The sequence below is a fragment of the Taeniopygia guttata genome, chromosome 2, assembly GCF_048771995.1.
Source record: "Taeniopygia guttata chromosome 2, bTaeGut7.mat, whole genome shotgun sequence".
Classification (NCBI taxonomy): Eukaryota; Metazoa; Chordata; class Aves; order Passeriformes; family Estrildidae; genus Taeniopygia; species Taeniopygia guttata.
The window spans coordinates 110,060,066-110,086,025 of record NC_133026.1 but is presented as its reverse complement, the minus strand read 5'-3'; the positions used below and the strand labels follow the sequence as shown (position 1 = coordinate 110,086,025).

At 41.0% G+C, this 25,960-nt stretch overlaps 2 protein-coding genes across 5 annotated transcripts in view; one reads left to right on the top strand and one right to left on the bottom strand.

The window, feature by feature from the left end:
• Nucleotides 1-10,795, top strand: part of LOC115493875 (ethanolaminephosphotransferase 1) — a 56,557-nt gene extending 45,762 nt beyond the window's left edge. Inside the window, exons 8-10 of the mRNA XM_030266173.4 lie at nucleotides 1,493-1,673; nucleotides 4,606-4,788; nucleotides 5,889-10,795. Of these exons, the coding sequence (XP_030122033.4) occupies nucleotides 1,493-1,673; nucleotides 4,606-4,788; nucleotides 5,889-5,954 (430 nt within the window). The 3' untranslated portion in view covers nucleotides 5,955-10,795. The remainder of the gene's footprint in view (nucleotides 1-1,492; nucleotides 1,674-4,605; nucleotides 4,789-5,888) is intronic.
• Nucleotides 9,407-25,960, bottom strand: part of MAPRE2 (microtubule associated protein RP/EB family member 2) — a 96,378-nt gene continuing 79,824 nt past the window's right edge. For all 4 annotated transcript variants that reach the window (XM_002196943.7, XM_072924637.1, XM_032746965.3 and 1 more), the window contains 3 exons: nucleotides 21,841-21,980; nucleotides 17,280-17,438; nucleotides 9,407-12,337 (listed from right to left, as the gene is read on the bottom strand). In XM_002196943.7, coding sequence (XP_002196979.1) covers nucleotides 12,266-12,337; nucleotides 17,280-17,438; nucleotides 21,841-21,980 — 371 coding nt within the window. In that variant the 3' untranslated portion in view covers nucleotides 9,407-12,265. The remainder of the gene's footprint in view (nucleotides 12,338-17,279; nucleotides 17,439-21,840; nucleotides 21,981-25,960) is intronic.

Genomic DNA, 25,960 nt, shown 5'->3' with positions numbered 1-25,960 from the left:
GTTAGTTTATATTCCAATGGCCTATTTTTATTAATGCTGCCTGCCTTCCCCTAGTATTTGCTAGCTCATTTCACTCATCTGTCACTTCAGGTCTCTCAGGTCCTAAGTGTCCTGGAGGAGGGACTGTCACTGCATGTCTTCAGGAATTAGTGGAAACATTTAACATTTAAATTTTAGAGAGTCTACCAGACCATGTCACATCTCTCCTACACAGTCCTTGTTGTGTGGTGGCACTCAGTGCAGTCACCAAAAGCATGCACAGCCCCGGGTGTGGGGCAGGAAGCATGGAGTGCTGGGAGATGTGGGGCAGGAAAGGCTGAGGACCTGCAGAAAGGCTGGGCTGTGGGGCAGGGGGCTGGGAATCAGCTGTGCAAGGAAGTCTTGTTCAGAAATGACAGAGAGGGAAGCACCTTGTGCATGTCAGCCCCTGGCAGTAGCAGCCTTTACCCCAGTGAGCATTGAGGGTTTGGTTTCCTTCCTTTCCTGTCAGGACTTTTGTTTAGTGTTTTCCTTTTCAAGTCATCACTTGACATAGTTCCTCTCAAGCCTTCCGCTGGGCTTATCATTCCTCTGAAGAGCACAAAAATTTTAAACTACCAGTCAGGTTTGCCTGAATGATGCATGCACAAGCTCTTTGGTGATGAAGGATCTGAATTTTCCAATAATCTCTCTTTCTTTATCCTGATGCCTGCTCTCAGTTGTTATTTTAGTAGTAGGTAATTCCTTTTTGGCATGAGAAAGATATTTCTTGGATTTTTGTCTAGCAGTTTCTATAAATACATATGTTCAAAGATTTTAAACAGGACATTTCCCAGTACATTTCAGAGAATTGCTCTTCTGAACTAGCTGTATGAAGGAATGGTTTAGTGGTAGTGAACTTAGTGCAATAATTTACTACCTATAAAAAACAGTTTAAAATACCCAAGAAAACACAATGCATCATTAATTTTTTCTGTGCTCTAATTAGCCAAAAAGCCTCCCCTTTAGGCTCTATTTGAACTAAAGTACCTAAATCCTAATGTACAGGATCCTCAAGCAGCATGACCTCCAGACCCCTTAGCAAGAGCAATACCTGCCAGCCATGTGCTTCACTCTGCTGCCGCTGAAAACGTGGGGTGTATTGACTGAAACAAGTTTATGTCTCATGTTAGAAGCTTCATCCTCTAAAGCCATATATTTTGAATTCACAGCATGTCTGCATGCTTGAGAGTACTGCAGCTCACTTTGTGTGAGTTTACTGGTCCATTGCCAGACAATGGTGAGCAAGCAAAGCTGATCAGGAGCTATGTGAATAAATCAGTATATTTTAACCCCAGAAATAAATGTTACTTAGATATATTACAATTTCTTATAAAATGTCTGGTGTCTAGCACATTTGCACTGGTTGCAAGATAAATTCTTGGGCTGAGTTTGGTCTAGAGTTTGAAATTACTGTGTAGAAATAGAATGGATAAAATTACTTTTTCTACAAAACTATTGTATTTATTTCCAGAGCACATTTAAAGAAAACACTGAAGATTAATTCTCTGTATGATGGACTGCTACCTCTTGTGTCACCTCTGTTGCTGTTCATTCTTCTTACAGTCTGGGTGGTTTTATCTCCAAGCAACATATTAGCAAAGCAACCCCGACTGTTTTTATGGATGGTTGGGGTTGCTTTCTCAAATGTTATTGTAAGTATATTTGAGGTGGTGGTATTATTTAGAGATATCTTTCTATTTTTTTTTTTTTTTTGTGAATAAGCAGAAGGGAGCAGAAAATGTAGCTAAAATAAGCAGAGTCACACAGCTCTTTCACCTCTGTGTTACAGTCAGTCTCATAAAAATATACCACAACACGTGTCTGGACTGGGGACACTTACAGTACTGAAGTACCTCCTCTGCCACAGCATAACACTTTTGTGAGGGTTCTAGTTTGTATTCTAAGGGTTCATGAAAACCCTAGGGATGCCTTACAGAAATATGATACTCCCCAACATACAAGCAGAACAGGGTATTTGTCAAAGTGAAAGAAAGGTCAACACAGGCACAGATTTACTAGCAAGAGTGGAGGGCTTGTAGCTTGCTCTTGTGTCCATTACTGTGGTCCATGCATTCCTATATCCTGCAGTTCAGCTGATACTACATTTTCCCTTCACCACTTAGAAAAAGGCTGTACCAGTGACAGCATGTTTTAGGGAAAGATGTAAAGAGCTGTAGGGGCCTCGTGATGGCTCTCTGCTCACAGATTAGTTTCTCCTGTCATGGTGACCAGTTTCCCTCCTTTCATTCCCAAGGGACAGCACAAACCTCTGTGCAGCTGTAGCTGCAGCACTGCAGCCAGGCAGTAGTGCTGAGCCCAGGTAACCCAGGGCTTTCTTCTCTGGGGGAAGCCAGGAGAGCAGCCAAGCAAAAAGGTGTTCTTGCATTTAAGCAAAAATACCCTAGAGGATAGTGACTAGTGTCATCTTAGGAGAATAGACTCCAACACCATCTAAAAATCTTGCCATTGAGCAATGCTCAATGTGGAAGACTGGAAGTGTCTTGTACTATGAGACAGATCTTCAAAAATACGAGATTTTTAAAGAGAAAACATAACCCCTTTAGAAATCTGAATTCAGGAATGGAAAAAAAGTTATAATTGTGGTGTTCGTTAGACGTATCCTATAAATGTACATTTCTGAAGGTCACAAATCAAACAGTTCCATCTTAAGGACTTAATCTCACAAAAATTTGTTGATTTTCAGATGTGTTTTATTGTATACATTATTCATTACCTAATTTTTCTTAAGAGAATAGTGGGGATTGCAAAATGAGAAATACAATTACTTCATGCCAGTAAGGAAAATGCTTTCAGAGTTTGGCAGAGGGCACATTCTGCACATACATCTTAACCAACCAAGAGTGATTGTGGCAGGATGCTTGCAGAAGGAAAATAGTAAGGCAAACCAGAGATTTCTTTACAGGCTGCAGTTTATCAGATATTGAGTGCAATACATATTCTTCAGACTTCGTTTGTTCTTTCCCCAAAACATACATTGAAGAGTTGGAGGCCTATGCAAATTAAAAATGTATGCATGATAGCTGAAAATGTTAACATTTTAAAAGCAAGCATTAAAAATGTATGGGTTTTAGTTGGAATTTGTAACATTCTAGAGTTCAAAATCAAGCCTGCATTTCCTTTCACCTCTTCTGGTTCCTTAGTCATGTTTCCTCTGGCATCAGAGGAAGGCTTGTCATGGCAATACTTTTCTTCTCCATGATAGCCTGACACATTGAGTTTCCATTACCTGCTCTGCAGACCACAAATTGCAGACCATGGCTCTCTACCTGCCATCCCAGTTCTAGTATCTGGAACTTCTCACACCTTTGACCATTTGTTTGGTCACTCAAATATTTTAAGTATAACAATGGTTTAAAACAATGTGAAATCCACCCTATGGCCAGGTTCAGTTATGCAGGCAGAAAAATTATAGCTTATAGATTGCTTTAGCAATTTATGTTACCCTCTGGAATGATTCCCAAAGGACTCATAAAACCAGTGTTATTAAAAAAATTCACAATCAATACTGAGAATATAAGTGAAAATATTAACATTAGGTACAAAGGCTTACTTCTTCTACTATTCAAAGTTAATTATTTTTTCATGGTTTATTTTTGCATTCTTCAGCTTCTACAGCACAAGCAGTAAAGCCAGTATTTCTTTCCTATGGTCTGACTCCTACTGCTGCTGTCATAAGATTTCAGGCACTGCACAGGGAATGAGTTTTTCATTCTTCTGCTGTTTTCAGGATACATAAAATCTATTTTTAACCACATTTCAATTTTGAGTGAAACTAAATCAATAAAATATTTCAGATGTGCCTAAATTCCTTTTCTTTTTTGTAATGGGAATGATATATATGAGACACATTTCTTAAGGAGCCTAAGCCAGACAAAACACTTTGGTGTGCTTAATTGCTTTTAAAATACTGAATTTCAAGTGAATTAGTCTCATTATGTTTCCAGAACTCAACAGAATTAAGCTAATTGCCTTCAGTTAAACCATGCACCATATATTCATTTTTTCCACCATTCTGAGTGGGATCCCTTTCTCTGGGCCCCCAGCTGCATCTCCAGGGAGTGCACTGCCATAACCGAGCCAAGAAATTGGTGTTTTAGTACATAAAGGAGTGCTAGAAAAGAGAAACAGGATGTGAAAATGTCATATATTGACTTCCCTCCCTTCTATACAATGAACCAGAAGATATTTCTGTCAGGCTGCATGTTTAGAATACCAGCACACTCTCCCAGTGATTAATTAGGTGGTGGCACATTTGATTTGAGATCACAACTTTACCAGCCCCTGTGAAAACATAAGATGGCAAACAAATTCCCCTTTTGTGAAGATGTGCTTCCGCTTATCAAGTGTATCAAAACCCTGTCTCCAGGAAAGGGTGTTTTTTAAATCGTAGTAATGTCCTCCAGGACACCATGAGGCACAAAGGTGTGTGCCAACGCAGCCTTCTCACCAGAAACGAGCCCCATTTTGAACTGCAGCCTTGTTTCCTCCTTACCCAAAACAACTTTTCCTTAGACCCTCAGGGGTGGCCCAGCGCTTCTCACCTGGCCCCTTTTGCTCCGACAGTGCAAGGTGATCGTCTGCCAGATGAGCAGCACGCAGCCGGAGCTGTTCCACTGGTTCCTGTTCCCGCTGGCGCTGGTGGTGTACGCGGCCATCTCGGGGCTGCTGGGCAGCATGGAAGAAGCGGCCCTGGGCACGCTCACCGCCCTGCTCACGGCTGCCCATGTGCACTACGGCGTCTGCGTGGTGAGCTGAGGGGTCTGGAAAGCTTGGGGCATTGTCTAGGAGTCTGAATGTTTATGTTCTGGGTTTTTTTTTTTAGTCCCGTGTGTTGTTTTATGTAGCCTAAAGTTTAAAAAAAAAAAGAAATAGGTTTATTGCAGGCAATGCCTTTTTTCATGTGCAGCAACTTCAGTGATGTGAATTATTCCAATGTAGCCAACTGGTCTCAGCTTTAAACCCATCAGAATCAGAATATTTATGGACTGGTTTTACGTGGCAGTCGACCCATGAGGCATGAATGCACCAACCTCTCTTTTTTGCCTTTCTTCTTGCTAAGGTCACTTGACTGAAAAAAATAGCAAGGTAAAATGCAAAGTGACATAAATAGAAATAATAAAATAAGGTCTACTTTGGTTTGAATCTGCAGGCAAAATAGGTGTCCCAATTTTTTTTTTCTTGGCCCTCTGCTACCATCTCTCAAGCTGGTGACATGAATAGTTTTCCAGTTCATTCAATCTTACCAGCACATTTTTGTCTGCTACATCTCAGTCTTGTCATTGTCATCTGAACTAGTGCTTAAATTGAGTTTTACTTCTTTGATGCCCACTTTTATAAATTGTCAAATGATCCTTTAGCAACTCTTTTAAAGGCTTTAGCTTTTAGATAAAACACCTTGCACGGCAAAGGTCTCATTTCAGAGGGAGCTGGCTTTTATTTAAGCCACAGCAATGGGATATAAGGATTATTCTTTGAAAACAGCCTTTTGTCAGCAGACATTGGTGGCACAGTAGAGTCTACCCAAGCAACAACATGGGCCTGTTGGTGGGGGTCAGAATGGAAATACCTGGTCAAAATTCAAAATTGACTGAGGGGCCCAGCTCCATCACAGCTTATGTCACCTGTGAATCCAGTCTGTAGCCATTTTACTTCCCAGCAGTGTGTTGCAAGAGGAATGTAAGGAAAACAGCTCTCTTGTTTAAATATTTACAGGTTTCTGTGTACTCAGGGATCCCCAAGTATGTGAGGACTGTGGTTGGGTCCTCCCCCTCTTACTGGGAGAGGAAAGGCAGTGAATTGTGAAGCATATACAAAACAGGCTGCTAATCTCTGTGATTTCTCTTTAGGGTAGGCAGCTGAGCGAGCACTTGAACATTTACATCTTTTCCCTGAAGAAACGCGTCCAAGAGTGAACACCTGCACTATGATCAGACTGTAACACTTGACATGGAGATTTGCAGCTCTTCTGATGTGATAAATAGTTGGAATGAATCTGATTAAAATAACCAAAGAATAGAATAGTACGGATATCTGAACCACTACAACAATGAGCTATGCAGCCAGATGCTTCATCTCAGAGGATGATGCCTGTCCAGCAGAGAACTTTACCAAGTTGTTCCGTCGATATTATTCTTTATACCAAGCCATGTTACTCGCCTCTCTTTTGTCTTCCTCCTTCTTACCACTGTGTCCAAAGTCCTGGATGAATCCATGCTGGATTACACAAGATCTTTGGTGGTTTATAACCAGCACTGGTTTGCCCAGCCTAGTCACCAGTGGGACCCCAGCAATGTACATCCTTCCCACTCGCACATCTGTGCCTGCTTTATTTGCCATATTTATTTTCTCAAAACTCATTTCTTCCACACAACCTCCTGAAAGGCTTATGTACATTCAGTCTTTTCCTCACCTCATATGAATGTGTGAAGACAAGAGAATGAGCTCAGAAAGCTATGGGTACAGTAAAGTGTTTTTGAAATGTACAGTTTTTTCCCCATTCTCAGCATTAAGATGAGTCTCAGCTGACCTGTCAGAAATGCAGGCTTAATACAGCAGCAGCTGGCCCTTCTATTTATTTTCTAGGCAGTAACAAGCACATTGTTTATATTTCAGTAGCAACAAACAATATAGCCTACAAAGGTAAACAGCTGAAAATAAATTTGGCCAGCAAACCTTTGAAGATTTGCCTATTTATCTTCAAAACTAGTTTCAGTCCAACATCATCTACCAGTGCAAAATGGTAAAAAAGTCATTATTTGCCTGTGTGCTTGAAGCAAATTCTTGTGGTTTTAGAAAATGCCATAGGAAAGAGAAACAAGGAATTTTTTTCTTTTAAACATTACATGTTTGCATGCAGATGTAAACTGCTCCCTTCATCTATAATACACGTGGATTTTCTGTGTGCCTTGGAGGAGGGAGTAAGAATTTCAGTTTCATGTCTTTTCATATGCTGCCCTAGCCGGAGGGCCTTTGTGGCCTTGAAGCACTAATTAAATCTGTCCACCTCCCCAAGGTAAGCACAGAGGGATGTGATTGACAGTCTGGCATGTTTATTAACTATTTAAGCATCTCACTTGCCAGAAGCCAGGTGAAAGTGCAGTTTTTGAGCTGTTGAGCTGAGTCTGAAGTTCATCTTTTTCAGTTCTTAGACTGTTTCTGTGGGTTCATCACTAGCCTGATCATTTTTGCCCCCCAGTTAACTTACCCTTACATCTGTAGCTCCTATTAATATTTTCAGCTGAGCACTGGCAAGTTGTATGAGCAGCTTCAGCTTAAGCTGGTTGCAGCAGTTGCCCTACCACAACACCAGCAGGGCTGATTTCCCCAGGCAGCCCTTACCACAGGCACCAGGGAACAAGCCTGCACATCAGCTTCCTCTGTTCACAAAGCAGAAATATCGGAAGGTTCCTTCAGGTTTGAAAAAATCCATGGTCCGCCTACCAAACAAGCACATGGAGCGTCCCACCCCCCAGACAATCAGGTGAGTCACAGTTCAAGCAGCTCCAGGTGTGAGTCAGGCAGAGGAGACAGGTCATGCTGTAATGCTGAGTCAGAGGTTTGCCAAGAGCTGGGCAAGGAAGGGAGGATACCCTTCAGCACCACTGTGGTCCAGCACAGGAGGCATCTCCCAGGCTTCTTCCTCACCAGTGTGGCAGCCACGCCCTTACCCTGTGTGATGCCCAGGAAACATGGGGTGTCACAGAGGTGCTCCCTGACTGCCCAAGGACTCCCCTGGAGTAAGTCTGAAATCTCTTTATTTGATGAGATTTGCCAAAAAAGGTTGTTCTGACTGTATTTGAAGGGGAGTGATGAGTTTGATGTTGCTGCATGCACCCAGCAGTCTCAATATTTGATGAAGTTAAACACTACATCCGATACCTGATACACTGCCACGAAAGCCTCACCTGCTTTATAAAGGCAGTTTGTATTTCACCTTTCCATCACAAGCATTGAGGAAACTGGTGAGAAAAGAATTGGGATACAATAAACAAAACTCCAAATTGAATGTGGTCATACAGGAGAAACTCTGTGGACAGGCTTCCTTTTTCCATCTGTCTTGCACTTATTTAGGAAACAAGCTGGAAATAAGGGTCACAGAAGCAGTGCAATTTGATGTACTGGAATGGAGTATTTATAAATATTCATTAAATGAAATTATAAAACTTGAACTACCACAACCTGCCTGCACTTGTACCTTTCTAAAGAGAAATTGAGTATCACTTTTAAATGACATTATTCTCTTTCCAGTTTTTTCACCTGCTGTATGAAAACATGGCAAATAACTTTGTTTTTCTTCTTTAAAGCAATTTGTCACTACAATCTGTATAAAGACAAGTGTAAAAAGAAATTGTGTATTGCACGGTGTATATATTGAATTATTAGCTGTTGTAGATGACAACTGGTTCAGTGAATAGGAAGAAAAATGCTTTTCTTCATAGGGCTGTACGGTCACAGATTTATTTTGCAGTCAGGTATGTAGATGACCTAACAGTCCAACAATACATTTTTTTGGTCACATTATGGCAGAAAGTTTTCAACTATCTGAATTGGAAAATATATAATTTTTTTTTATGCTTTAGAACATTTGCACTAATCCAAGGACATGCCTTCCTCCTGGTCTTATGAAAAGCAACTAAAGAAGAGCTGCTCTCCCAGGTCTGAATGCCTGGGCTGGAAACGGGCTCCTCTGGTCCTTGCTTCATCCCCCGCTCCTTTGTCAGAGGCCCAGGGATACCTGGAGCAGAGGAGTGCAGGCTGGTGGCTCACAACAGGGTCACTTCAACACAGAGGAAAAGGGTCCTGATCCAAGGCTCAGACCTCCTGCCCTTGAGCAGCAACTGCTGCAGCTACAAAAGACCAGAGCTGTGAGAACTGTAAGGAATTTTGCCCCTTCTCTCCCAACAAAGCCTCATACTTGAATCTAAAATCTAGGTGACTTTTAGGTACTGCACTGAAGATTCATCCCTGAATACCTGGCCACCGTGAGGAAGCCCACTGGGAGCTTTGGTACCTTTCTGTAGTGCTCTCTTTGCCTCCTGGCTGCTGCCAGTTTTGCTTTGGACTGATACCCAAGGGAGTTAGGACACCAAAATCTGAAAGCATTTACCATAAAGGAAAATGTGCTGTTTACATACACATACATACGTGCATTTTCTGTTTTGATTTATAAAAGGGAATACAGTTGCTGAGCTCTTGGGAAAACAGATGCTATCCACACACACAGGGTAAGCAAACTTCTGGATTTTTAAAGCAGCTGCCTTTTTCTTCCAGCTCCCATATGCAGCCCCGATGAATCAAAAATATGTATTTAATCCAGAAAATTATTATTTTAGAATGTTCTGAATAGTCTCTAGAGCTAGACAGATTTTAACATATATTTTTTTATTAAATATGTAAAAAGATAAACGCAAGTCAAGTTATTCACATATTCAGACAAAAATCTACTCTATCATGCGACAGTTTGTGGATAATGTAAAATGACTGATACATCTGAATAAGACTTTTTTGTATCTATTATGCCATTACTTATCTATTTATAATTAACAATACATATGTTTACATTCCTTTCAGTTTACATTTAATAGATAACCAAAGCTTTATGGTGTGCTATTTAGTAAAGGTAATTACAAATGCATATTAAAACCATAACAGAAGAATGGGTTACTCACAGGGGGTGGGGGGAAGGACAACTCTTTTCCCTTTCAGAACACTGCTCTCCCCTCAGCACAGCCACGTTTCTGGTGCACCCAAAGAATTTTACTGCCCTGGCTCCCTACATCAGTCACTCCCCCCTTGATACAAGCAGTGAGAGGGCTATGGTCCTCAGATCAGAAACAGGATGCAAGGAATTTTCAGGAAACAAATTTCAGTTTTTTAAATTTTTTTTCCATGTGTGCTTCAAAAGAGAGAGAAGAAGAGAGGCACAACAGCCTGGCTATGAACTGTCTGGGGAGCTCAGCTACCCCATTTGCACCATTTGCACCTTCAGAAAAATGTTTTCCTTTGAAGTGCTCTCCATGCACCTGCTCAAGTATTGGCTGAAGGATGAACTCCAGTAAGCAGAGACGTGCTGATGAAATTAAGTTTATAGCCTGATCCTTGCCCCATTCAGAGATCCCATAAAGGTTAAAGGACATTCTGGAGTCTGGAAAAAAATTAGTAACTGCTCTTCAACAGTATTATGAAGAACTACTGTTTATTACAATGACAATTGTAATAAGTACATATGTTCTAATAAACACAAATACAACAAAAATGACAATTCCCCCCATTTGTGGTGATTCTTGGAAATAATTATTTTGGAAAAAACACGATTTTATAAACCAGACATTATTTGTAACCAATTGAAAAGGGAGAGGAAAGCGCTGGCCTGCAAGTTGCAGTACTTTGATTTCATCACTGGGTAGGATGTGAGGTCAATACTGGGTGCAGGGCTGGAAAAACTTCAGCCTGCAGGGTCCAGAAACTCTTCTGCTGTGCAGGGGGAGGATCAAGGAATAGAAATACCTGTTCTGGTGCTCAACAGCATTTTATATATTGTTGGTGGTGCAACACAACAGCAGGGTTCTCACATTTAACTAAGAGCCACTTAGCTGCAAAAGATTGATTAGGAATGGAAAACTGCATGTGCATGTGTGTGTGCCTGGGGGCTGATATATTGGAAACCTTTCTATGGAAATACAAGCTGGGGACCTAACGCTTTAGAAGCCTATGAACACCTAAAATGATTTAGCTGTTCAATAGGCTGTGGAGTTTTCAGTGAATGCCAATTGGGATGGGACTTCCATGTACCTGCTAAATCAGCACAACAAACCAGAACTCAGAAAATGAAGTGAGTGAATACCAGGCGTTAAATAACCAGAAAGACTACAATGCACAGTGGTAGGAGAAGAACAAGGAATGCTTTTTATACTTCATACCTCTCTTTATAAAATACCATCATTTAGAACAGGGCCATGGGACCACACTGGAAGGGTGTCCCACTGCAGACATCTCCAGCGCACACGTGGTTCTGTACCACACTGGCCTTGAAGGAGGAAGGTTAGCCAAGAGCAGAGCCAGCTCAGTGGCCTCCGTCAGATGGTCCCCTTCTAATCTGTGCCCTGTCTCCAGGAGGACTCCTCACAGCTTCTCCATGCTTTAGAAGCAGCCTTAAACTTGTGAAGTATCTACCATCTATTTCCAGGGGAATTTAGGGTATGGTTCAGGGCTGCTGCTGTTGCTGTTTTCCCCCATACTTGGCACTAGTGACAAAATTTCTGTCTTCTAGACTTGTATGGCTGGGACAGTGGAAGGGAGAAGGAAAGTGTAAAGAAATGGCTGGCCTACTTTCTTCTTTTCTGAGAAGCAGGAAGCCAAGGATGATGGTACAGACTGTCCTGCATCTACGCTTGTGTCAAGGAGATTTCTCTCCTCCCTCAGCACTGGGCTCTGCGGAGGTAGAGGTGCAGCTGGAGGCTGGGACTGGATTCCTCAGAAAGGAAGAAAAGCTGGGAAATTTCTATTGACTAGTTAGGAAACTGGGAGGGTTTTTCAAAAAGCTTAAGTGGATGTCTGTTCCTCTAGAAATCAGCCAAAAAACATACCATGCAGCTTTTTAACATGGGGGTATAAATCTCCCAGTGAAACAGATGCTCTGCCTTCCATTTGTGAAGGCAGGGAAGGAATAAATGTGAGCAACACAAGCGTTTTCCTCCACAACACAACCTCATAGTTGTGGCTTGAGTATGACATCCATTGTATCCCTTTATTTCAACTGTTTGGCCAAATTGATGCCCCAAGGCAGATGTACTAGAAAATGCAAAAGCACCACAAAGTGAGAGACACAGCTAGTGGTACAGAACTCCTTGCCACACAAAATGCCAATATAAATATGTTAGAACAAGTTACAAGTGTATCATACTTAAGACGAAAAAAAAATAAATATATATATTTTTAAAGAGCAGAACAAATCTCAAGCAGCCAAGTGGTGACGTTGCAGTGATGTACAGTAGGTGATGTAGCCCTACAACCTCTTGGGAAGATACACTGAAAGAAGACTCCTGCAAATGCATCTTGGCAAAGTACTGGTACAGAATGCAGTGTTTGGCTGGCACTCACTATGGTACATAAATGTTAATGGCAGACTGGGAGTGAACTGATTTCAAGTTTGAGGCCGCACATGTTCCATTCTCCAGAAGAAAGTTCTCACACAAAACGAAAATTGTCAGAGATGCTGCATGAGTCAGTACTCATCCTGCTGCTGGGGCTGTTCATGGACTTGCTCTTCACCTTCATGCTCATCTGTGTGGCTCTCCTGTAGGGAGAAAAAGATCCCAAAACACTCTTCAGCAGAAAGCATTCCTCATGTAATCTTACCCTGTGGTGCTCACTGTAGCATAAAACTTAACAATTTTCATGCAAAGAAGTACAAAATGAGCTGTTACCTGAGGAAAAGCAAGTATTACATTAAAATGTACTTTCTTTACTTCTAATTGAGGCATATGCAGTACTGGTATTTCCCTAGAAAAAATTACAGCTTTCAACTCCACTGTCTGTTATCTGTTCTGGTGAGTGAACCCTTTGAATAGATAGTGGTATGCCAACAGTTAAATGCTGTACCATAGCATCTTGATGTCCTCCCATTTTCAGCTTGTCCAAGGTTTTCTGAACCTGTCTGCCATAGTTTTCACACAATCTTCTCTCAAGATTTTAGATCACTAAATGGACAAGACGCTTTTACTATCACCTGCCTGAAAAATTCAACACAGCCTCCTTTTTGAGGTCAGGCGTATTACTTTCCCAAAATAATACACCCATGCCAACTCCCATAGACTTACAAACACATTTTCTTGGGGAGGCTGGGGGGAAGAGCCCCATATTTATATAGACTTATTGAGCTACTGTAAAAAGCACTAATTACTAAGTAATCACTTCCCATTGTTTTTATGCTCAGTATTATCCAAAGCTGTCTCTGCATATACATTCCCACTGGAAGATGAATCCCTGACACAAGGAAAGGCTGTATCCTCGCTGCAGGTGACACCAGTTCCAAACAACTTTCAAATTACAGGCAACAGGCCTACTATCCTGAGATGACCTCAATGTTATGTGAGCTCAAAAAGTCTGGCTGACTTTTAGAGCATCCCTTCTGGACTGCCATTAAGCACAGCTGCATTTACAGCTTTCCTCTCAAGTGCTTTCCATCTTTCCACAGCATGGTTCACTGAAGAGATCCTTTTCGTGTATGCTCTGCCCTGCATTAGTACTGCTCTGCTGTAGGCAGCTCCAAAGGAAAACACTTTTCCAAGACACTGAGCTGCCATTCAAAATCTGGCATCCCCAGTGGGCTACCTCTGCAGAACCCCCCTGGCTCCCTAACTTTTGTTAGAAGTAAGCGGGTTGAACAACAAATTTTAACAAATTGCTACTGCTATGTTTTCAAATATGACACAAAAGTCAAAAGAAAAGGAAGGCCATCATTTTAGTTTCCCCACAACAGTCCAGAACAGCTCATGAAACAAACTAATTCCCTTCTGGCAATAAAATATTTATCTAAAGAGCAAAAGAGGAATAAGGTTCCTAACATTTACCGATACAATGGAAAGAGTAATCCATTTATCATGTATAGAAACAGCCCAATTTCAATTGAAAGCAAACTTTCTATCACTCAGGTGCCATTTTCAGGTAGAAGTCACACATCAGTCAGGGCAGCTGAAGTTAAGCACGTTTTGGCCCTCTGGAGGAAATGATGCCCTTATTCCATACATTAGCTACATCATGTCAAAACAGCTTTGTGAGCAGTACCTAAAAACTGCAGCTCCTGCGATGGGGTGCAAGGGTGCAGGATGTGCAGAGAACAGGAGGTTCACAGGGAGGAGCTGACAGCTGGGAGAAGGTGACCCTGCCCTGCAGGGTGAGAAAACTGAAGCTTCTTTAGCTGCAGTGAGTGATGCTGCCTTAACCCCATCTGTCCTGACCCTCCTGCTGTGCTCAGGTGACCTGCTCTGGAATGCACATGCTCCACAGGCCCTGTGTGATGACTTGATGGAATGCATTGTTAGAAAGCCCACTTGTGCAGACTTTCTGGGTCATGTACATGCTTTCCTCTCATCCATACAATAGGAAAAGCCTCTAAGCACAGGGAGTGGAATCTACTCCACAGCTCTGAAGAGGGGTGGTGGCCCCTATTTTGCCAGGTTTATCTTTAATGGAAATAGTGAATCTTATGATGTAACTACCTCAGAAGTTGTTCTGAGACTTGGGACATGTTTTTCAGTATGTACAGTTTGTATAAATACATGAAATGGGAACCATAAGAGTCCAATTACTTTGGGACTGTGGAATCTCATTGAACAGCATCCCCTAATAAGGGAAGTAGTGGAAGATCTATTTAGAGCATCTATTTCTGGCTTGAGCCAGATGACCATGGTCATCTCTGTCTCCCATGTTGAGAGATGGTCTCTTTTGACCCTTAGATCCATCTGCCTCAAACTATTCAGGTGTGCCTGCAGACTGAAGACTTAGACTATGAAAGTGTTGGGGAAGCTGAGGGCCTTTTCCAAGAGTAGCAGCAGATATAGAAGCTGCTAGAGCAGAAAGTTACCAAACCAGCTGCATTTCAAGCAATTGCTCTGGGAAACTGAGCAGAGCAACTGAGATACCCAATATGAGCAATTCTCCCAGCTTCTACATGAACTGAACCACAACAGCCTGTGCAGGAAAGCAAAAGCTCATGACCAAGTGCTTTACACACTGAGAGCTTGAAAAGCAGGCACCACATCTCTCCATCACTCAAATGTAGCCTTTGAGCACTGTTCTCTGGCAACTTTGATATTTTTGATGAAGGAGTAGGATTACAGATGACCAATTCATAATTAAAAATTACAAAGGTCTACAGACTGACCAGACACGACAGTAGAAGATATGTTATTCCTCTTGCTTAAGCAGAGACATAATGATGAGGTTTAAGCAGAATCGTAACAGGGAAAAGAAAAGGAAGCCTCTAAAGAGAAGGAACCAACTGGATTGATATTTGCACTGCTCAAGCTCACCAAAATCAAGCAAAAAAATAAATTAAAAAAAAGAGAAATAAAAAAAAGTGTTCAGTCTTCAAAAATTAGTTCTTACTGAATTAAGCAAAACAGATGTTTAGGAGGTGACATGACTGAAACTACACTATAAAGTGAAATTCTGAGAAAAATAATTACCTCATTCCCCATCCCAAGACATGAACCTACAATAATCAAACACCTGGGGAGTGAGCCTTTGAGGGACTGAACTCTATACTTGCATTTTGAATCATTCTGTACACAATTTACCTAATAGCCTCATGGCCTGACTAGGAAAGCCAAACTGCGATTACCAAGGGATTAATCTGCAAAATACTGCAAGATAAAGAATTTGACTTGGGGCAAATTCATTACAGAGGGAGAGAGAATAAAAACCCAGATCTGAAGGGCAAAGCAGGGCAATAAGAGAGTGAAGTCCAAACCCAAAAAGTAGGCAGGATCTGAACCAGCACTAAGCTACAGTATTTGGTTTAGTGCTAATGCATTTGGGTCTCTCCTCAGCAAGTCACTGTCCATCTGTTAAGCTGCGGAGATCAAGTCTCCCACCAAAAGGAGTAAAAAAAATTGTGTGAGGAATGGCCTCTGTATTCTGCTCTCTGGAGGAGCAGTGCTCTCCTGCTGCAGTGACACACCCAGTCTCCAACAGTAACCACATTTTAGATGAAAGCACAGGTGTTGTATGTAGTTCACATGTAGGCATGGGTGATGATTTCAACAGAGAAAGGACTGGGGGAAGAAGCAGATAAAACACTGGGAAACTAACTGAAGTAGAACATTTTGTAATGTGTTCTGCCAGTAAGGAAAACTGCAGAAGGAAAAGCAACAAATGAATTCCTTGCTGTGGAACCACTTTGCTATCTAAGCCAACAGACAGATAGATGTGGTAGGAGTATGGGGTGAAAAGGGATTTTTCTGGCTTTGCTTTATAAATAAATCATTGCTCTTGAATCCAGAAGACATTTTCTCTGACCGCTGTATATATATGTAACACTTTTACCCTGTTATCACATGCCTGGCAAATTTGTCTTATTGTTTATTCCTACAAAAATAATGTTTTCCTCCTCGTTTTCCTCTCTAGCACTCACTCTGCACTGCTGAACAAATCCTCTTTCCCTTGTCACTTCTCATCTGAGCAGTGACACCTGTTAGCTTCAAACTTGTGGCTCTCTTGCACCTGATTTTCAAACATTTAGGCCCTACATTAGCATCTTTTAGAAAAAGTATGTTGAATTAGTAGTTCCTTCAGCAGTAGTTTTGATACTAAACTAAGTCAGCTGACTGCTGCTGCACCAGCTTTCTGGGAGCAGATGTAAGAACAGCCTATGGTACCACAGCGCTGCCAAGGGATTAAGTTGATGCTTGTACACTCTGGAGCCAAAGCCTTCCTCCACTGGTGCCTGAAGGGTCAATTGTCAGTACAATCCATACAGGGATTTGGTTAACATGAATGGGAGTAGTTCAGCTAAATCTCCACTGAATCATTATCCCTGAATGTCTCTGAGGAATTTAACCAGCACCCTTTGCAGCTTGCTTTGTTCAGTGTCTACACCATTAAATCTAAGATGCAATGAAATTCTTGCTTAATCTTGCAGACAATACACTTCTGAAATTTTGCTAATAGAGGATTATTTGGTTTGCACAAAGAAGAATTCTGCCTATAGCAACAGGATAAAAAATGCTAAAGAGCATTATCTTTGTAGATATAATTATGTGTTTGGCAATCTGCACCATGCATCTTCCAACAGTGCTGCATGGGCCAGAGAAGATTCACAGCTGTAGACAGGGAACAGCACCTCTGCCAGAATTTTTGTGATTTTCAGCACATTAAAGAACATGAGTAAAAGACTTCATGCACATAGGGGGAGATGAAAAAAACAAAACTAAGGCTCAGAACCATATGAAATCAATTTAAAATTGTGACACAGACCCTCCCCTTTTAGATAAAGCACAGCAAACGCAGAATACAAAACCTACACTGAAGCAGTGAAAAGCAACAAACCTCCTGAATCCTCTCCTCAAGCTAAAAAGTCTGTTGTTTGCAATTGCAAATTTGGGGAGGAGTCACAGGAATCCTAGCTGCTACAGTTCTGCAGTTCTAAATATGGGATATGACCCAATACTACACCAATAAAATTTTATGTAATTAAGATTTTTTTGTTAAAATAAAAACCATTTAGCTCAACTTACGTGTTCATCTGAAGCATAAAGGACTTCCATTAGCCGATTGACAAGGTCATTATTCTCTCCCCCATGCTCTTGGCAGAGAAGTTCTATCTCCCTTAATTTGCCAAAGTAGAAATCCCTTTCCTTCTCCACGCCTTCAAGTGCAAGTTTTAATGAATGTACCTGTATATAAACCAAGACATGATGCATCAGTTTTGAGGTGCACTACAGACAAAGGAACACAGTCTAAAATTTTGTATGCAAAACAATCTTAAAATACATATTTTATTTTATAGCTTGAAATGAAGTTCAGTTTTCTTTCTGCGGTGCTAAATTGAACCTTACTCCACAGAGATTCAGGCTCCTCCACTACTCCCCCTGCAGACATCTTAACCTTGATCCTTAAAGGTCAATTTTCTCAGCACTCCTTAAAAACTAAAGCTCAAAGAAGGAGTGCAGAAATCAGGCCTACCTAAGCCATGTCTCCTAACAGGGCTGCCAGAAATGTTGTGTAGTGGTAACTCATAAAACTTGCAGCTCAGTACTTGCATTATTTTGCCTGGACAAATGTGTAGTTGTTGGGAAACCTACAATATCTCCTTGCCTAAAAATACATTGAACTAGCAGAGAACAGAAACAGTCTAATTAGGAAATTAAAAGGTCCTCTAGTTACAAATGTGCTATTGCTATGCTGGTTTTCCACCTCTACTGTTCTGCTTCCTCACTTACCACATTTTACAAACCTGTGTTTCAGCACCCTGCTGCCATGACTGGGTGCACCATGGGCTACCTGCTCTGAGTGATGTGCTGTTTCTATAACAAATTCTCTCAAATGCCAAGTACCTTTCTCCTTGCAACTTTGCTCACAAGAGTCTGCAAGCTATGCTGTCGGCCTCAATTTCACCACTAGGACTGTTGAAAATAGTTCATGGGCAATGTAGCTGTTAATGATTAGGCTTTGTATAAATCATTACAGATGCTGCAATATATTTTTATACATATATATTTTAAAAAGAAAGGTTTTGTGGGAGCATAACATATAAACTTCTGTCTAATGGGGTATACGTAATCAGGATAACATCTAAGTGGCTTGGCAATTCAGAGGATAGCAGCATAAAAACCAACAGAAATAATCACAGATAATGCTGTCTACAGTAAACACACTGACCACAATCCCAGCCAACTACAGCCAAATTAACATTCACATTTTAAAGCCTGAAATTATACAAATGATTTTCTAAATAACACATGCTAAATAAATTAAATCATATCAGACTACATTTCAGTGAACTGATACGATTTAATAGAAACTTCTGTGTTGCCAGTTCTACTGCAAGTTAATTTATTTCCTTCACTAGTAAAAGTACCAGCAGAGTTCAAACAATGCTTTGATAGCCTACTAAATCTTTTCAGTCTGTTTTTCCATGACTGTTGAGCTAGGGATGCCTTCTTCTGACCTTTGATTGCACTCTCAAAGGCATCAAGCAGCAGCACTGACCTGTTACCAGAGCAGGATCTCAGGGCATCTAATTTATGTACTAATTCATTTCTGACTAGCTCTCTTAAGTGTGACACTCAAGTCTTCCTTGACAGTTTGAATCCATTATGGATATAATGACCATAGTTATCTTAAAGTAACTATGTTTTTACAAAAGCAGGAATAACAAAATGAAACAAGAGTCTACAATATTCTGGTCTATAGATGAAGATGTCATACTTAGGATGTGCCTTCTGGAACTGCCACAGCATATTGCTTAGAGCAGTGCCTGAATACAGCCAGAATAAGAATGTAACTGCTTCCAGATCTCTTGCTCTGTGCTTGCTAGAGCTTGGGAAAACAACGAACTTCAGCTGAAAAACTGGCAGCTAATAGCTGAGACTATCTCCCCTTCTGACCTATTTACTATGAAGACATTCTCCTGTTTTCATTCTCTCACATTCATGCTGTTTAAAGAAACAAAATCCTTAAACTATATAAACATATGCACAGACTTAATTAACTACTGTATATAGTAAACATTGTTATAACCAAACTAGATATGCTTTCCTTTGGTTCCAGCTACCTGTCTGTGCCACGTGAATCCATACTTCTTCAGATACTTTGCACATCTGCATCCTAGTTTTTCCTTCCATAAGCGTGCCAAAAGGCTGACACTTGAGGAACAGCTCACGTCACCCCCCATGCTCTATTTCTGGACCAAAAGTACTCCTCTGCAACCCAGTTAATGGTGCAAAGGCAGCAGTTCCTACTGACTGGTCTTTTCTCCGATGGCACTTAGTGGTACATGAATACTCACAGGGCTGCAGAGCCAGGCTACAGATTAGGTTCAGCTGTAGACAAAAAGCCACAATGATGCTGTTTTCAGAAACTACATGTATATCAGCACACAGATATGGTTCCTGGGACCATTCTCCAAATGTAGAAGTCCCTTCTCTGTATGCAATAGCCCCTGGTTTGTGTTGTCGCCTCAGCTGTACTCAGACACTCTTTGGGGGAGAGAGTAATTACAATGCTACGGGTAATCAAGTTCCAGTGCAGAGTGACACTCCCTGGAATTTAATTTTGGAGTTTAATTTACTGGTACAGTTTGAAGATGATTTTAAGGGAAACTTTGAGATTGTAGGGAGCCATTAACTGGCAAATGTTAGGGACAATTATTAAAAATAGCTCATTAAGCTACACTATGGTAAAACAAAGTGTGCAGACATCCCCACTAATTAAACTTTTCTGCTACAAATTGCATGGAAGTTCAGATGTTTCAATCTCCATCGGCTGCTATCCATGAAAGGAATGAAAAAACTATTAGAGCCACACAGGACTCTGATATCCAATACACAATTCAGCACTTCTTACTTATAATCAACACAGAAACACGGTAACGGTGACTGCTGCCCTCATCTCCACAACTGCTGCAGAGTAGTAAAAACCAGGCAATTTGGCTCTTGCAGCATATTCACACTGGGGGTCAGGAAAATCTGGCTCAGAGCTGCTTGCAGCATAGCTTTTTTGGCTCGTGTAATATGGCCACAGTTTACAAGTATCCATTAGTGGGAAATGAGATACCAAATGCTGTCAGCATTAAGAAAAAAGCCTTCTAGACCATTCTAGCTAGATGATGTCTCTTAAAAACTAGCTATTAAGGAACCAGTTTTTCATATCCTCAAAATTTCTTCTCTTTGGTGATGGGGGAAATCATCAGTTTTGCTTCAGGGTTATTTGTATATAAAGCTTAAGGTTTTCACACGTGGAACGTGCTAGGAATATGTTAGCAGGGGATATGACAGTGGCTGTCTATTTCAGTAAAGATCAAATGATTCTATGTTGCTCACATGCCAACCAACTCTTCCTCCTGAAGCAAACACATTCTGACTTCTGAGTACAAATGTTGCAGTTTAAGTTGCATTAAGCTGACACTTGAACTCTGCTTGACATTGATTAAAAAAAAGGATTCCATGAAAAATATATACGTCCATTCCTTGTGCAACATTTAAAAACTTTTCTGTTACAGCAACAATCTAGAGCCCATTTGGAAAGCTGGTGGACCCTGGTGTGCTCTCTGCTGCTCAGAAAAATACCCTGAATCTATAGAGTGCCATGTCTGGGATGCAGCTATCCATCCACCATCTTTCTGTGTACAGCTCATCAAAAACATGCAAACCATGCCCCAGCAAGCTGAAATCATTGTTGTTCAGGTCAGTGAAAGTCTGAAACTGAAATGCCCTTAACTGTGGAAAATTATACTTGATCCAGAATAATGATTGCTTCCTGAATACAGCTGCCACGAACTCTAAAATATGAGTTTTTTTCCTTTCCATTTTCCCTAACCAAGGACAAATACAGGGATCAGGCCTCATTTAGTGGCATTTACACCATTCTGACAGCACAGTCTTAAGCCAGATGCAGGTATTTATTCTTGTCCAGTGCAGACACTCCTGCAGTTCAGAAATGAGAGAATGGTGTAAAGCTCCAGAGCATAAACAAAAATGAAGCCCGTACATTACTAACATTACATAAATTCTGAACCTTTAAAATTATATCACAAAACATTATTTATAACTAAGTATTCTCAGCAAGGTAGATTGCATTTTCAAATGAAAATGGTGTGTTAGCTTCTTTAACACCTTCCTTCCAGAAAGCAGAGCACAATGCTTTAGACTCACTTTAATTGCAAACCTCTTAACACCTTGGTATGACAAACAGGCTAGTTTTCTCCACAGTGGTGCATTAAATTATTGATTTAAAATTAGTAATACACAAGAGCAAAGACACTATTTGGATTTTTCCTATCCAGGTGAAATAAAAGATATATTTCAACATCTAATAAAATTATCATGATTCAGCTAGACTTACATGTCACTCCTAAGAACATAATTTAAAAATACTGGCAAAAATCAGTCATCTCTGCCAGACATTATTTTTCACAATAAATCTCTCCATTTTTTTTAAATTTCTTTCCAGCCAAACGATTTCCACTTTTTGTCCCTTTGTAATTCTGAAGAGCATCATTCATCAGAAGACAATATTAAATTTCATGCCTGCCTGTGACAGTGAATGCATCTACTTTTGTGCCTAAAGCAAATTTACCTGTTCACTGAGCTGTATGACTTGAGTTTCCAAATCTTTATCTGATTTGGATGCTGAGCTGCTTGGTGTAGCTTTTTTTGCTGAAGATGGGCGAGAAGGTGTTGATCCTGGTTTAGAAGCTGGACTGGATTTAGCAGCACCTGAAAAACACAGTAAATTAGTAAACCTTAAACAAGATTGATCTCTGTAATAAATGCATTCCTATTAACCTGGTACTGAAACACAAGAATTGGTTTTACAGCCATCCATCCTCTCTCTTACTTCAAGGTGACAGTAGAGGAAATTCCACTGCTGTTATGCCTTGGGAAAGGAAAAACCACACTTCCTACCAATCTGAGTTTGCTACTGAGAGTGAGGCAACTCTAAAACCAAAATAAACAATATCACACCAGGAATCAAAAGTTCCCTTGGATGTGAGCAGCTTTCAGCTCAAAAAAAATGTGCTGTTAAGTGAGCATTCCCCCATCCTATTACTTAACATACATAGTTATCTTCAATTTCCCTGGAGAAAGACAGTGCTGAAATAAAGTCAACTAAACTGCCTCTGTGCTTTTTTTCATTTTCAAATGCAAACCACCCTGAGACCAGGGCACTGAAATTCAGACAGAGCAGAGTTAAAACCATTGGTGAACTCACAGTCGGCCGCAGTGACCAGAAAATGTGTTTTGATATCCTTAGGTTTTTCTATTTCTTTTTAAATTACTGGTGCTGTGAAGCTGCCAGAATATGGAGCAACATCTTCACTGCAAAAATGGCAAGTAATGAGTGCATACAGATACTCTTTTTCTGCAATGACTTGTCACATAAATGCCCAAGCAGAACAACAGTTGTGTGAAAAGGTTTGCAGTGCCTTCACAGGAACCTCCCAGCCAGCTTTTCATGCCTTGCTCTGCCTCTCCATCTTTCATCTCCTGATGCTGGCTGTTCCTTACAGTCATTCAGCCCAAACAAGAGTGCCTGGCTCACACCTCTCCCCCTGCCTCAGCTCCCACAAGCACTGCACTCTGACTCGGCCTCTTCCTTATTGCCTCCAACAAGGAATAAATTTGAGATGCACTGGACGGACATCTGATACTGGTTTGCTTAAGAAGACAAAACAGAAACCCAGCCTCTCTCTGGCCTCTTTGATTTATTAAGCAGGCACATGAATCAGAGGTCCTGCTCAGCAGCACCCATGTTCATCGCTGATTCCTACAATGAGCAAAACACCGTTGTCCAAATGTGCTGACAGGCTCCATGCCATCCTCCACCATCAAATGCTGTCAGTTCTGAAGCCTGAGCCATGCAGGAGACTGCCCAAATCCAGCAGGCACCCAGCTCCCAGCTGAGCTCCGAGCTTGCTGTTCACCAGTTCCAGAGGGATTTTGCTCAGGCTTTCTCAGCAGCCACCTTCTACCCCACACCTCACCAGCTGCTCCTCCCATAGGATTGCTTGATTTATGGCACACCACAAACAGTTCTAAGTTGTCATTTCCACAATGCATCCCCAGTGTCAGACAATGCTTTAATAAAGCAATTCTTTGAAAAACCAATGTATTAAAAAAAGCCATTACTAGGAAGAAACTGCAAGGAGGCAGGGAGAGGAAGAGACAGCCTGTGGGGCTGTCCATATGCACGGACTGTGGAGCTCACAGAGTTTCACTGACCTAGAACTGTGACAGTTGTTCATTGGAGGAATTGGAAAGTGATGAGAAAGGAGAGCACCAATGGGTTATTTAATCAAGCTTAAGCTTTCCTGATATAGTCACAGGCCTCCCTCTGTAGCAAGCATCTCCTCCCACCCCTATGGATAACTCTGTATTAACTGGGTCACCTAAAGCCAACAGAACACAAACAAACAACTTGATAATTCAGTTAGCATGTGTAAACATTTCTGTGCAAGACAGCCATCCTCCTTTTCTATGCTCTTTAATATAAGACAGATAAGGGGGAGAAAAAGCATACTGGTGAGAGTTTTTTTGTGGTTTTGTTGTGGATTTTTTTCCCTTTTGTTTGGTATTTTTTGTTTTGGTTTTGTTTTGTTTTTGTTTGGTTTTTTTTTTAGAAACTGGTGAGTCCAATAGCTTCCATGTCTGTTGCATACACAAACTCTTCTCTAGCATATGTCAGATATAGTACACAGGCTTGCTAAAGCTTTTTTAGCACTTTTTACGCACCATACTTAGATCAGCAAAGAATTAATAATTAGTTGAAAAACATTAAAAATGCCAAGATCTTTTGCTGCTATTTTTCTTTATGAAATTAAGCTAAACTTTAGAATTCTGCTTCAATGCTTTCTAGATTCAGCCCATATTATAACTAAGTAAATATCAACTGCTTTAGAGCAGGATTGATGAAATGTTCTCAAAGCCAGGAAAATAATTTTCATTTGGATTAGCAGATAAACAGAAGTAAACTAGTGTCAAAATACGCAATAAGAATGCAAAGATGAAATAAAATCACTTTGACTCTAGCATTCCAGCTAGTCTCAAGTTATCTAATGACCGAAGCAGCAACATTTACTTCTTACTGTATTCTACAACTACAAGATGCAGGTTCAGGGTATCAACTGAAAGGTAAACACTTTAAAGCTGGCACAGAGAGAGCTAAGGAAAGAGCAGGCACAAATATTTGATCCCCAGGTATTCTCTCAAATTTGCAGCTAAGGTGCCCTCCCAGAGTGTGCTGAGCAAGGCTCATCCCCAGTGCCTGCAGCACTGATATGTGGCATTGTATTCTGCCCTCCTTTGAAAACAACAAAGCCCTTTGGATTTCTACAGCAAAGTGCCACTAAGCTTTATAAAGCCCAGACAAATAAAAAGAAATCAACTTTTGCTCCACTGCTCAGGATCAGCTCTTAACATGACCACAGAATTCCAATTTCAGTAACACAGATAAAAACCAGCTAAATAGGTACCAGGAGGTATCAGCGACAGCCGGATAGAGCTTAATTGCGACAGAGAATGCTTAGGGATTTTTAATTTAAAATTCCCTGGAAGTAAAAAAAAAGCTTTACTGCACATTTATTGTAAGGCATCAGTTCTATAATCAGCCCAGAAGTAAGCTTCCATTTTAGCAGAAGCCTAATTTCATAAAATAATTAAAGGATGCTGGCCAGTAGAGTAATGCAAAGTACTTGAAACAGCCAGATATCTAAACAGAGACAAAAGACCTTGATAGACTTAATGACTTGGTGTTGAGAAATGGTTTTGCAGTCAATTAGTGCAATAATGGAATAACTCCTAATGCACGGCTCAGAGGGACTACATAACCAAAGCAGTTTAAATTCTTTCCAACATCATATCTTCCATGAACATATTTATATATGACCCATTTACACATTCTGAGAAAGCACAAAATTTTACATAGGTATTTCAGATAAAAAGTATCCAAATATCATCTATTTTACCTGATCAGGGAGAAAATTTTATTGTAATCTGCAACATAACTGTTTGCCATTATCAATTCCTCTTCAAGCTTCTTACTGATGTTCAAAAAGAAATGCACGGCCGTTCCCTGGAAAGGAACATCCCCATGCCCCAAAACATGCTGGCAGCCAAAAGACTGGACAGCACTGTGGCAGAAGAGGATTTGGGGGTCCTGGTGGGCACCGAGCTGAGCATGAGCCAGCAGAGCACCCTTCCAGCAAGGAAGGCCAGCAGCCTCCTGGGCTGCACTGGGAAGAGCATCATCAGCAGGCTGAGGGAGGTGATACTCCCCCTCTAGTCAGCACTGGCGAGGCACATGAGGAATGCTCGCTCCGGTTCAGGGCTCCCCGGGACAGAATGAACTGGAGAGAGTCCAACAATGGGCCACAAAGACTAAGGGAATGGAGCACCTCACATACAAGCCAAGTCAGAAAGCCAAGTTCAGCCTGGAGAAGAGAGGCTTCAAGGGGGATCTTATCTACACCTCAAGAGAAGGTGCAAAGAAGGAAGGAAACAGGCTCCTTTTAGTGATCCCCAGAGGATGACAGGCAATGGACACAAAATGAAACACAAGAAATTCCATTTAAACATAAGAAAAAACTCCACTCTGAGGGTTATCGAATACTGGAACAAACTGGAGAGAGAGGTTAAAGATATTTCCAGCCTTGGAGATACTAAAAATGTGACTGGATACGGTCCTGGGCAATCAGCTC